Genomic DNA, 13,826 nt, shown 5'->3' on the forward strand with positions numbered 1-13,826 from the left:
CCTTGCCGCGAGAGTCCTGAGCACGGGAGGACCCCGGGCTGACGGCTGGAGCAAGTCCCCTTTTCTCCCCAGCTCTGCGTTGTTCTCTCTAATGGGGCCGGGGCGAGGGGAGGCTCGCAGAATTGGGCAGGAGGCAGGGCTCTGCCGAGCGCCGCCGCTTTAATTGGCTCCTTTTTCTTTCCCTTTTTTTTTTTTTTTTTTTTAAAAAAACACCCAAGGGGAATGAAATGGTGAAGAGGGGAGGGGAAAAATCTGGAAAGCCAAAGGGGAAGGAAATAGGGCGCTGCCGGCCGGCAGGGAGGTGCGGGGCGGCCCCGGGCCAGCCCGGCCGGCGGTGCGCGGTGCGGTGCTCCCGGGCGCCCCTTCGGAGGTCAGCGGAGCGGAACGGAGCGCCCCGGGGCCGGCTGGGGAGCGGTGACGCTCCCGGCAACTTTCGCAGAAGATTTTTGGCGCTTCAAAAAATAAGCGGTGGGGCAGGGACCTGCCAAGCGGTTTCTAGCCGGCGTCTGGCAGGAGTAACCCAGCTTTGTCCAGCTTCTCGTCCCTCTTCGTCGGCTCCCTTCCAGCTGCAGCCCCTACTAGTTCCCACCAGGAACTCCAGCAGCCGTCGAGGGAGAGCGACCCAGACCGCTCTACAGCCGCAAATCATCTTTGAGGCGGGCGGAACAGGCAAGCAGCGGAGGCCGAAGCGCCCGCCCGAGCCCGGCACAAAACATCAGGGAAAGTTTTGAAGGGAGAAGGACCTGGCAGGCTGGGGAGGAGGCGAGGAGAGCCGGGCTGAGCTGCAGGCGGAGCGAGGGTGCGTGGTCTGTCTGCTCCTCGTTTGCTTCTTCCTTCAGGCTGGCTGGGGCGATGCAGTGCAGCTGGGGGAGCTCTTGGGAGCCGCTTTAAAAAAAAAAAAAAAGAAAGAAAAAAAAAGAAAGAAAAAAACTCCTTCCTGGATTTGATTAATTACAACATTCCCCTCCTCAGAAGATCTGGAAAAGAGGAGAGAGAATCACCTATCCCTCCCTCCGCCTTTCAGCAGCTGGCTCTACCCCCCACCCTCGCTACCCCCCCCCCCCCCCCCTTTTTCTCCACCTCCTTCTCCTTTCCCCCATTCGCTCCTGGGGCTGCGGCCAGAGCCTCGTCGGGAGGAGCGCGGGCGAGGGCTCTCCCAAGTTGGCCCCAGTTGGCGGGACTCGGGGCAGCGCTCGGCGGCTCCCGCGGAACAAAGAAACCCCCTTTCCCGCAGGGGCCGGGGGGCAGCGCTGGGCTGGCCCCAGCCCTGCCCCTGCCCGGCGCCCCCGGGCTGGCCTTTCCGCGGACCCCCAGTGCGGGCGCGGCCGCCCCTTTTCCTGGAGATCCTCGAGCAACCTGGCGAGGGGAAGCGGCGCTCCGCTCTCTTGCCCTCCCTACCGCCTTCTCTCGCTCTCGCCTTCCTTTTTCCCCCCTCCCCCCCCTTTTTATTTTCGGCTTTTTCTTCTTAAATTTCACCCCCAGGCGGCCCCGGTCCGGGGGGTCCCTTCCTCCGCCCCCGGGGCGCCGGTGCCCGGCGCGGAGCGGGGCGTATGGGGCGGCGTTTCGGGGGGCTGTCGCCTGCTCCCCCGCCGGATGCTGCCTGGGCTGTTTTGGCTGCTTTTCTTTGCCGGCGATGAAGGCTCTGCCTTGAAGATGGAAATGATCTGGTTTTTACTCCTGTCTCTGGTGCCGGTGTACAGCGGGGGACAAGGGGTTTACGGTAAGAGACGTTGTGGCGGCCGCCTCTTGGGAGGGAGCAGGGAGGCGAGGGCGCAGCCGGCGGCGGTGGGATCAAAGTTAAAAAGCACCTGCAGGAGAAAGTAGATGATGCCGGCGAAGCCTGCCGCAGCCCGGGCGGGGAGATGCACGCAGCAACAGGGCTTCCAGCGCCTGGAGCCGCTCCACGATTCCTCGCCGTAACCCCCAGCCGGCTCCGGCTTGCGAGTCCGCCGGGGTGGCAGCAGGGACCGCTGGCCGCGCCCGGAGCCGGCAGGAGCGGGAGCTGCCGCGGGGAGCGACCCCGGCCCTGCCCCCCCTCTCCCCCACCCGCCTCGCGTGGGGACGCCCCGCCGATGCCCGCTCCGGGAGCACCTCCGAGTTGCGGTTCCTTCGGGGCAGGGGGAGGACGGAGGATCCCCTCCCCGCGCTGCCCTTGCGGGTTTGCTTCCCCGCAGAAGCAGCGGCGGCCGCCCTCCGCTTCGCCTCCCCGAGCCGCCGCCGCTTCGCTGGGGCTCGGTGCCCGCTGCCTCCCCCGCTGCCCGGGACAGCCCGCTCCCCGCCGCCGGCCTGCGGGGCGGTGCTCCCGGCTCCCCCCGCACAGCCCGCGGCGAGCCCCGCCGGGCTCCCTCCCCCCCCGGGGGGGTGAGTCTGCTTTTGCACCCCGTTGAACTTTGCTGCCCGTTTTCCTCTTAAGACCGAGGGGATGGGCGGGGGGTGGTCTGTGGCTACGCTGTTATCGAGCTGCTTGATTTTTTTTCCCTCTTTCATTATTTTTATTTTTTACTATTATTATTTTTGCATTTATAGTCCTTACTTCCCCTGCTCTACAGGCACGGTGGCAAATGGCAAGCCAGAGAGATCTGGCTCCTGCAGCCCTTCAGCTTCCGAGGGTGGAGAGGAGGGCAGGGGCTGGGGATGGCACCCTGGGCTGAGAGAACAGCCGGGATTTACTTTACCCAGCCGTGCAGCCCCCCTTTCCCCCAGCCCTCTCTTAATTCTTGCTTTACAAGATCTGCATTTTCAGTACACTGGGAAAAAATAAATAAAAGCAACCCACAAGACTTGCCTCTCATAACAAGCCGGCTTTATCTTGGCTTACAACTCAGTTGTGCGTTGCTGTAAAGTCCTTCTGGAAGGCATGCCTCTGCCTCTAACAAGCCAAGCTCTCTGAGCTCTGAAGAGAGACCCCAGTGAGAGAATCCAGCCCCCCCGCTCCCCCTTTTTTAACAGCACGCAGCCAGTCTCTTGTGTGAGCTCTGGCAAAGATCAGTTCAGTCTCACTGACTATGGGTAAGTCTTTGTAGGTCACTTTTTAATGATGTATTTCTTTAATGGAAACAATTCCTCCTTTCTCTTTGAGGGCTGGGATGTTAATGTGAGTTTGGGTCCATTTTGTAAAATAACCGTTTTCAATAGAGGGTGTTTAGCTTCCTTTCTTTTTTTTCTTTCTTCTTCCCAGTATATGTGTTTTCTCCCAGTCTGTGTGTCCAGAGGAAAACTGTGGGACCCTCCAAAGGCTGGAAAGATGAGGAGTAGAATGAGTTTGTGGTACAGAAACTTGGTTGGGGCAGGTTATTTAGCCCTTTCAAACAAGTAATCTGCTTCTAGCTGAACTTCTATAATTTTGTTTTAGTGTGCTTGCTGCTGAGTAGCTGTCGCTGTAGAATGGCTTCTCTGCTCAGGATCATAGGAAGAGGGACAGAGCTTAAAACTGTTTTTGCTTAAATGTGCCTTAGAAGGTTGCCTGTTGTGTTTTTTTTCATCCACTCCAGTGAACTTGCATTTGATAGAGTTGCTGCTAAATTAGATCATCAGAATAACTTACTGATGTTTTTGTCTTTTTCTCTCAGGAAGAGATTGGAGAAGCTGTGTACAAAAGAGAGCTCAGATAGAGACATGCACTAAGATGAAGGCATCCTTTTAAGCCAAAATGGTACACTACTTACACAAAGGAGAAATCCAGTCTCTTCCCTCCTCACTCCTCCCCTACCTCTTCAAACTACCTCTTGAGACCATCTGGAGCCTTAAGATGCTGCTGTCTCTGAGTGCAGCCCAGAGCAGTGTCTCATGGAACCAGCACACCGCAAACTTCTACAGTGCCTAATAGTTTCCCTGTTGTCTTTCCCAATCCTGCCTTTAGTCCACTACCCTGCGCTGATTTCATGCCTTGTGCAGTCAGCACTGTTTGTTTGGATGCGAGATTGCTGTTATTGATGGCTCAAGCAGAGCTGGATTGATACTGTTACGTTTATATAGTCTTCCTTATATATATATTTTTTACTCTGAGGGCTGTGAGGCACTGGAACAGGTTGCCCAGAGAAGTTGTGGCTGCCCCATCCCTGATAGTGTTGAAGCCCAGGTTGGACGGGGCTTTGAGTAACATGCTCTAGCGGAAGGTGTCCCTGCCCATAGCAGAGGGGTTGGAACTAGATGATCTTTAAGGTCCCTTCCAACCCAAACCATTCTATGATTCTATGATATTTGCAAGGATAAATAAAGCAGGATTAGAAACTAGGCCTACGGCCCCCCTCCACTTCAGTTTGTCCTAAATGTTAATCTCTCACCATAGCTTTAATCTGTACTTGAGTGTTCTGCGTTGTGAATGTTGGTCTCATGTGGCACTTAATGTAGAAATTACGGGAACTCAAGTATCGTGTTTCAGATCTGTTTTTCTGCTTTTGAATATTTATTTATGGTGATGGAGATGGGGAGAGGCATCTATGTGGGTCTATAAATATATTTACTTTAGTAAATCTGCTGAGATTAAATCAGATTAAATGAGATAAAGTATCCATGTGATGTACCCTTTAAATTATACACCCACATGGATGTGCACAAAAGACCTCTGTCTAGGAGAGTGGAGTTGTTGGAGAGGTTTATTGTGATGAATGGTATAAATAAAATGTTTGTAAGGGGGTTTCTGGGAAGGGAGCATTTGCAATGGAGGTGCAATTTAATTAGGAGTCAAGGTGCTTTTAGCCTGCTACCTGAAGAGGCTCGTTATATAAATTGGCATTTGTTGTAATGACTGAAGTGTGTCTGAAACCCTTTTCTCATTAGCTGATCCCATCCTTTCAGCCTTGTTTGTTGCAGTAAGACAAGGCTGGCCAGATACGGAAGGCAATTCAACAGACTGCCAGGAGGCAACTTTTATTAGCCTCTTGTGGTACCCCATTTCCCAAACTGCATGTGCCTTCTGATCCTGGTGTATTAATGCTGCTGGTCAAGATGAAGAGCAAGCTGTAATAGATCTCTAGGAAATGTCAGAATTTGAGGGAAAGGAAGAGGTAAGGAGAAAGGAGACTTGCCCTTCCAGGCTTGAAGTTATCAACACTTAGACACTAAACAGTAGACTGATAGGGAGAATAGGGGGTGTTTCCAAAGGAAGGAGTATGCCTCTTGCTTCCTAGTCAGCCTTGCAGACTTCAGGACTTGTGTGGCTCTGGTTCAGAGCGTGGACAGGGCTGCTGCTCTTCTTATTCAATGTGCAGTATAATTAACATTTTTGAGTTGTTTTGCAACTAGCACAGTCTAGGTGTTCAGCAGCAGCTTTTCAGGCTAAATAAAATAGTGGGATCTTTTTTTCCCTTGCCTCTCATAATTCCTGAAGGAATTATGAAGCTCTGTCACATTCTACCCAAATGACATTTCAGGAATGGTCATCGCTGTGTGTGATGATGGGCTACAGCAAGGTAATGGAAAGGGAATAAAAAGGTTTAGGCTTGGCAGCCAGGAAAGCTGCCTGGCATCGTGATCAGAGGGGCTGGATGGGCTGCATTACTTCAGGCACTCGAAACTGGTGGGGGTGAAGCACTTGCAATATGGAGTGGTCCTGTGCTGGCCTCTGAAGTGGGGAACAAATTACCTAGTAAAGCTCTTTCTTTAAAGAGACACCATCACACTGAATCACCCATGAGATGCCACTATGGGCAGCCAAAAAAATCTAGTGCAAGAATGTTTTCTTGTGTCTGCGATGGAGGAGTGTCATGGTAAAACATACCCTGGGCTTAGGCCATAAACATCTGCACTTTTTCATTTCACGTACGCGTGACATGATTTGTCTCCTACTCCTTTTACCTGTAAAGTAAAAGCCTTTTTAGCTAGAGTTTTCAAGGCAGGATGCCTCACGCTCTTTTGCAACCTGTGTGCGCTCCTGTCTTTTGCTGCCAGTCTCTGGGGGCGCAGGCACACTATAATGTTAACCTTGAGCCTGGTGACACAGATCAGCCCCCCTCCCCTGCCTCTGCCTGTTTTGCCAGCGGGAACAGGAGTCCAGACAACAAGCTCTTCAGCTATCTTGCTGATATCCCAGCGCATGCTGTGCCCAACCTGGTGCCCTCAGAAAATGCATGAGCAGATTGCTGGCTAAAGTAGCCATGGAGCTGGCTCCTGTGAACCACTTCTTGGCTGATTCTGATCAGAATGTGTGAGGTATGAGCACAGTGGTCCTCCAAACTAAATGTTTCTATATATATTTATATGTGTGCATGTGTGTGAAAATGTACGCAAGTGCTTTGTGCTCAGACATTTCTCCTTGTTGTCCAGCCGATAAATCTGGTAGCTTAGGCTGCAGCCTTCTGGTTACAGGACTGAGTTCTGGATCTGAAGGGCTGTAGAAATAGTCTCACTTAAGGACTGGGTTGGTCCAACATTTGCATAGCTCTTTAGCAGCTCTTTAAGGTCAAGGCATTAAATCTGTCCAGTTCTGTGCTTCAGTGTGCCTTGCTGTTCTCCAGCTGTAGTGTGTCAGACTCACCCTCCTGTGACATTAGAGCCTCTGCTTTTAGGTCAGGTCAGTAGCTTCACACACCAGATAAGCCCTCAGTTGGCTTTAATATGCAGTACTAGAAAACTGACATTATCCTCTTGACAGGTTGTTTGCAACTTGCTGGTAGAAGTCAAAATATTTCACTATAGGTGTCATCAGAAACCACCATCCTATGCTAATTTTTGTAGGAACATGAAGACAGATGTTGAATAATTTGACATGAGCAACATAGCTTTTAAAATTATCACCATGTCAGGTTTGGACTGGATTTTTTTTTTTATAAATATAGGTATGTATTTCAGATGAGCTTAAGAGATAGAGGAGGGAGATACAGTAAGTGGAAGGTGCAGCAGAAGATGGCCTTGGAGGTTCAGTAGGCAGACAGCGGTTCGGCAGTGGCAGTAAGGGATGCTGTGCTGCTGAGGCTGCTGTCCTTATTTTTAAGTAACAAGACAAAGTGACTTCTGTGCTGGAAACTTTGAGATCTTGTGATACTTCCCATCAACCAGAAGCCCTACTGCTTTGCTTGTGTTTTGACTGGAGTTGCTATTTTGCTTGCTTGAGTAGTACAGTTTCAGGCTTCCAGGCCCTTCCTCCACACATACCATGCTCTCTTCGTTCGTTAAGTATATCTATGCCTAAAAGTCTTGCCTGTGTGGCTACAGCTTGTTATGAGGAGGGAAGAGTTGAGGAGTGGCGAAAAACTGTGTTCTGCCCAATGTCAGTGGGCTGGCAAAAGCAACAGAGAGAGATGCATTTCTAACAGTGAATGACTGCTTGGGGTTGAGGGTGTTTCTTCATTTGTGGAAATGTCCTGAACCCTACCTGCAAAAGGTTTCTTTAGCCACCATAAGGTAAGTCACAATCAACTGGCTTGCCTGTGTAGCTCTGGAGAGATAGTTAACTGGTGAAGTTCTCATCAGGGTAGGTGAGGCGTCGGTATTTTTTGCACAGAGAGGGTTGCTGTGTTGTGTCCTTAGAGGGGGCTGCAGTTTGCTGTGGGGAAGATGAGCGTTCAGCTTGTGATGGTCTGCTTCTAGATAAGAGACAGCGGAAAATGTTGGTTTGTTCTCAGAGATGCTGTGGGTACCTGCATCTGGCAATACAATGTGGGTTTTTTAAGCTATACCTGGTAGCCCTGGTCTTAGACAGACTGAAACTCAATAGTTTGAGACCGAAACTTTGAGACAATTTCTGTTCTCAAGCAGTCAAGGTGAACACATCAAGTGCCTGTGTCCCAGCCACCTTTTGCCAGTTGTCAGCTGCTGGTGTTGCACAGGTTTAAATTCAGAAGGGGAAAATATGCCAAGGTCCCCCAGGCTTGTAGAGGAAGGGGAGGGATATGGTGCTGATGCTGCACAGCAGAATGCAGGTCTGGCAGGGTCTCCGGGATCCACCAGGGAGAGTGATGTGCTGTGAAGAGGTGGTAGAGTGTGCATGTTTCATATCTCTGTGCCCGTGTTTAACTGGTGAGATCTCTGCTCTGTTAGGATCCAAAGTACTTGCTTTGAAAAGAAAAAAGCTTTCATCTGTCTTTTATTTGGGGGAAGGGGTTGAAGGGACAACAGAGGTTTGGCTTTTTTCTTTTTTTATAACCAAGCACTTAATGTTTAAAAGAAGAAATTAAATGTGGGATAACGCATGGAGCTGACAATCAAAAGTGCTGCATTAAAGAGCTAGGAAGGAACTTGAGAAGTGGAGCTGGGAAAGGGAGATCCCGGGCATCAGCTGATCTTGGCTCAACAAAACTTAAGTCAGAGAAGGGCTGTTACCAACAGGTTAGCTGGGTCAGGACTTGCTGGGAGGCAGAGAGTTTTCATGCCTGGTGTCAGATGTTTCTTGAAGTGAAGGTCTTGAGTCCCAGCTTGCTTTCCTGACTTCTGCCCAGGTGCAACATGCCAGCTGCAGGGGGCTCCTGCTTTCTCTCCCACCCAAGGGAAAGGGGAACAAAGCTGCCCCATCTTTACTGTCCCACCTGTGGGCCCCTCTCCAGCTGTGGCTGGGGAGTACATCTGGGCAGCGGGGCCATGCTGCTCTGCCGATCCTGGCATCGGCAGCTGTTGCACTGCATGGGGTTGCCAGGACTCGCTCAGGGCAAACCCCGCAGAAACCAAAAGGCCGCTTTGGGTCAGGAAGGCGAAGGTTCCTGGGGGAAGTAGGGCACTGCGCAGTGGCGGCCTGTGGGACACGCGTGGGGCAGCTTGGCCGCGCGCCCCCAAGGGGATGTCCCCACCTTGGTAGACTTGGAGAAAACCCCACCTGTCCATCTACCCGGTGTCTTCCCAAGGGTGGGAGTGAGGCCGAAGTTCAGGAGTTGAGCTGCTGCTTCCAGATTTTTTGTGCTGGCTGCTTGCGTGCTGCTTTGCATCTCTCTGCTCTGTGTTAGGGTCTGAAGCTCTGCCACATTCTACCCAAGCAGTTCATGATCATTCTCTTCCCCCTGCCACCTTGTAATACTCCTGTGGAGCGTGAAAGTGCTATTCCTTAGTTCCAAGAGCATCTTGTTGTTCATTTCCTGTACGAGAAAGTGAGCACAGTCCTCTTAAATCCTTAATTAGCTTTTCAACCGTAGTCTCCAGTTCTTTTTTCCTTCACACATCTGTGTGGTTGTGTTTTTGGGATTACTTTTTCATTCGTTTGGGTTCTTGTTGGGTTGGTTTTGGTTCTCAAAAAGGAAAGGTAAGATTAAAGGAACTAAAGGAATCTGAACAGATATGAGGGAACAGGGATCCTCATGCATGGCCTTGCTCTGGCAGAAGGAGAAAAGAAGACAGCAAGGTGGCAGCTGGCTATCAGGGACTCTAAAGTGTTCGGGTGAGGGCATTAGGGAACTAGTGAGAGAGACAGCTGAATACAAATGATACGTACTTTAAATTTTCTACTTGTTCTTCTAGACTAGGCAATATGGTTACTCCAGTGTGTTGTTGTATGACTGTATTCCCAAAATCTACAGAAAGCTTTATGGTCTAGTAATGTTTAAACTCCTCTGAGAAGGATGCTCCCTTTGTACGCTTCTGTAAAGCACTCTGTGTTCCTAGTATCATGCTAGTAATAAACAGCAGCGTCAACGCAGTTAGGTATTTCAGTGGTTGCAAATAAGGCAGGTCAGCCCCAAAGGGACAGCTGTGCTGTTGGAGTGGCCTGCTGGTTTGGGCCACCAGCACTGCTCTGTGAGCAGGTCACAGCTCTGCTGGGCTGCAGACCTCCAGGGAGAGGGTACAGCAAGGTGGCAAGCAAGGATCTCAGACAGCTTTTATCGATCTGGCCAGCCTCTTGCTTTATTGTTGCTCCTTTCCCTTGTGCTGCAAATCGGTTGTGGACTTGGTGTTGGCTGTTATCCCTTTGCTTTAGCTTTCATAGGGGAGATATCACTGATGTAACTAAAAATCTGTCTGGCTGTGATGTGCTGGCTTGTGGTTTCTCTCCGCTGTGAGCGTGCAGATACTTTTGCTGGGTTCATGTAAATGGAAATGATAGCTGGGTGAGGATAGCAATTGACAAAGGTGCGGTAAGAACAGCAGTTTCTAAAGACAAATTAGCAAATGTCGCCTAAAGAACTGACATAACATTGAAAGCTAAAGTCAAGCTGTGAGAAAGGCTTTACGATGTCTGCAGGTGGACATTTAATAGAAGAGTAGCAGCTTGCCATTGCTGTTCCTCTTTCAGAAGGAAACGGTCCTTCGCTAATTGGCATAAATTGTTTTAAAATAAATGTGGATAAGAATCTTGTGCATCTCTTGTGTGCCTTTGCAATGAAATAAGAAAAACAAAGGTGTGATTCAAATATGTTTGAGAAATGTGGCAAAATGGCTTTTGCTCACAAATGTCGTTTCACCTTCTGGTGCTTGTTGTGTGCCTTGCACAGTGGAAAAAGGCATTTGTAGAATTAGTGAGAGACAGTCATTCTTCACTCTAAGTTTAAAAACTGATTATTCTGACTCAGGTCATACTTTGAAATAGCAGAAATGTGAGAAACTGAGGCTCACAAAAGTAACGTGAGCAGCAAGAACCAGCTGGGGATGGGAGACTGAATGCCCCTACCAGTCAAGTGAATCCAGCTGGGGTGTTAAGAAAACTTAAAGGGTCTGGGGCACCTCCACTGCTGTTGTTAGACCCTGAAAATCCCTCTCAGAGTGCACAAGTAGGATATCTTGTGTGTTTATGTGTTTCCCATCACTGTAATGTCTGTGAACTTCCACCTTTATGGTGCCTCTGTTGCCTACAGTTATTCCATTCTGCGTGTGGGGAAATGAGGTGGAGATTAAGTGATTTGCCTGTGGCAGAATGGAGAATCGAACATCAGCAAAGTTTTAACCATCCTTTTCTCTCTGGTAAAGTGCAGCTGGTATTAACTGCAATCCCTGTGGCTGGTAGATCCAAGGCAAATACATCCTCGATAAGAAGGAATAAGCCATTGAAAAGAGGCTCTGATCCAGTTATCTCATAATCAAGGATTCTGGATGCCAGAGCAGAGCACAGCTTTTGAAGAAGCAAAAGGAAAGTCTGAATATTCCAACACGTTTTGTTATTTTAAGTATGTGCTAATCCGTATTCCTATTTTTCTTACAAGTATGAAGATAGGAAGAAGAAATCTAGTGTTTTTTTCCCAAATGCTAACATGCTAACGAAGGCTAAAAGAAATTAATGTCAGTGATTTTGGTGTTTTGTTTTTTGTGTGTGGTTTTTTTTTTTTAGAGAGTCTTTTTTTGTATATTTAGAGCAATTAAAATTCACAGGTATGTGTTAGAGAAGGAGATTATCTTGATCAGTCATCAAATAATTGCTGAATAAGACAACCTTCTTACTGGAAATTGGAACTCGGAGGTGAGCAGTGGTGTTAGCTGTGTGTTGCAAGATCTCCATTTTAAGGTGTAGTGAAAGATGGTGCCTGTACTTCTACAGATGAGGAATACTTGGAAACTGGATAAGAATATAGGAGCTTTCTAGTGGTATGAAACAGTGAGATTAGGGGCGTGTTTTTACAAACGAATCAACTTAAGGTGCGTGTATGCTATGCTTATGCAAAAGTAGGACTGTAACTTGTGGATGCGCTCTTGAACTAGCTTTAAATTAGCTCTTTTGGTTACTGATCCCAGTGCAGATGGAGCAGTGTGGAGCACAGTCTGACCTGTTATCCAACCATTTGTGCAATGTCTTGAGTGGGCTTTGCAGTGTATGCTGAGCCTCCTGCCCCTGAGGTCATCTGGCAGCAACATACTGCACTCGACTCCTTGATTAATAAGTTGTGGGGCACCTATACCGTGTTCGTGCTTGCTTTTGGATTGTAGCACAAACAAATACACTCAACTCCTGGCTGTGCAGCTGGGTAGTGATCCTGCAAACCCAACTAGCTGGCTTATTGTGGGGTACAGTTTGAAGCATGAGGGCTGCAAAAGCTTAGCTACCGCAATCCAGTAGCTCCTAACTTGAGCAAGACAAATGTCAGCATTGTTCTTGCTCTGTGGTATCTTTCAAGCAAGCGTAGCTTGCAATTCAGGGATGCAAGCTGGCTTAATGCAGCTTGCTGCTGTGAAAGAGAGCCTCTAGACAACAGGTCTAGAATTAATCTTTAATTTTGAAAAGCTGTTCCTGAATAACTCCTTGCATAGGCAAGCCCTGCATTTAGCTGTAATTAAGTTTCTAAATTGTTTTTCAAAATGGGATAGTCAAGCTCCTGAACCATGTGGCTGCATCTGAAGAAGCTACCCATAGACACTAAGCTCCAGCTTTGGTTAAAATAACACAATAATAGTTTGTTTTCTGTGGTCAAATGATAAGCAGCTCAAGACTTCCATCCTTATTGCAGCAGAAAAATGCTATCAACAGTAGACAATGACTGTTTACTATGATGTGCATGATTCATACCATACATCTTTCATGTTGGGGTGTTGGGTGAAAAGCCTGAATACCACCACAGCAAATTGAAAGGAGCAGTTTGTTACACATTCGGGTTTGGTAATCAGGCTTGAAACTCAATGTAAAAGGAGAAATCAGCCAAAGTGAACAGTAGTTGTGGAAACTAGAAACCACTCTGGCATTTGCTAAGCCTTGGCAAAGATGCCATGCTGATTTTTGCAGATCACAATGAGCATATGTACCTACTTGTGGCTGATGGTTATTCCAAGTGGCCAGCAGTAGTGTGTGTGCTATTTGACAAACATTTCTGCTTCTCAATTTATTATGGAGACATTTCAAAGTATGTTTGCAGCATATGGCTGGTTAAGGAGATTGGTTTAGATAAGAGACATTCAGTAAAACATAGTAGATCAGCTGCCTATCACTCAGCTTCAGATGGGTCAGCAGGGCATTTTATACAGACACTTAAAAGAGCAGTAGAGAAAAATGAGGAGTGACACACTGCATCGTGGTATTGCACACTTTCTTTCCTTTTGTAGGTCAGCATGTTGGAAAGCTCCAGCAGAGCTAATTCTTAATAAAGAGCTTTTAATTTAAGAATTGCATTTGATTGTCTCAAAGCAAGTCTAGAGGAAGTAGTAAGTGAGGAGGATGGGGGAAGGAAACCACCGTGTGAGCTTTTTGCTTGTTAGGTCTAAATAAAATCTTCGCACAAGGAGGAAGCAGGGGAAGGTGCTAAAAAGTACTAGGATCTGTGATATGCTTGGTGAGGTAGACAGGGAAATGAGAAAGAAATGTGTCTAGCTAGTGCTAGATTAAAAAAAAAGAGAGAGAGAAAAGAAATGGATGCTGTTGATGGCGTGTAAATTCTAGAAGTGAGAATATTTCTCTCTTTCATTGGCCTCATGATAATACCCATGACATTGTTGCTGTTGAAAATGAAGGATTGGAAGAGCAAGTGCGAACCGCTGTCCCCACCAGGCGGAAGCCTTGCCTGAACAGGATTACACATGTCTCAGAGGGCCATAGCTGTAATTCCAGGGTTGTTTAAAAGGGGGCTAGTCTTAGCACCCCCAATGCAAGAAAAAGGAGGATTTAGTGTAGCTTTTGCACATGCACTCCTATATGCTTTTTCTAAAGGTCCTGAATGCTCTGTGAGCATTGCTGTTGTCGGTGGGGAAACAGCTGTGGGTAACATCAAGGCTGGAGCCCAAACCCCAGGGTGGTGTAGGGTGGGTGATAGCTTGTAATTAAGCAGCTCATTTGCTGAACTAACTCTTCTGATTTTTCCTGTATTTTATTTCTCCCTTTTTGTCGTATGCAGTTAAAGTAATTGTAATTAGTTTTCAAGGCATATTTGGCTGATTGGATTTTTGTTGATATAGGGACTTATTTCTTGCATGTGCTTTGTCACACCTGCTGACACAGATGGCTCTTTACTGTTTAGACCAGAAGGAAACAATGCAGCTATGGGGGTGCGAGC

General features: G+C 48.3%; 1 protein-coding gene across 2 annotated transcripts in view; it reads left to right on the forward strand.

Annotated features, from left to right (window-relative positions):
* The first annotated feature begins 249 nt into the window (after positions 1-249).
* MDGA1 (MAM domain containing glycosylphosphatidylinositol anchor 1) overlaps positions 250-13,826 on the forward strand; it is a 158,388-nt gene continuing 144,811 nt past the window's right edge. The window contains exon 1 of one of the 2 annotated variants that reach the window (XM_075089147.1): positions 250-1,720. In XM_075089147.1, coding sequence (XP_074945248.1) covers positions 1,594-1,720 — 127 coding nt within the window. In that variant the 5' untranslated portion in view covers positions 250-1,593. The remainder of the gene's footprint in view (positions 1,721-13,826) is intronic. The other variant, XM_075089148.1, reaches the window with a different exon arrangement.

Source organism: Phalacrocorax aristotelis, chromosome 3, assembly GCF_949628215.1.
Source record: "Phalacrocorax aristotelis chromosome 3, bGulAri2.1, whole genome shotgun sequence".
NCBI classification, from domain to species: Eukaryota; Metazoa; Chordata; class Aves; order Suliformes; family Phalacrocoracidae; genus Phalacrocorax; species Phalacrocorax aristotelis.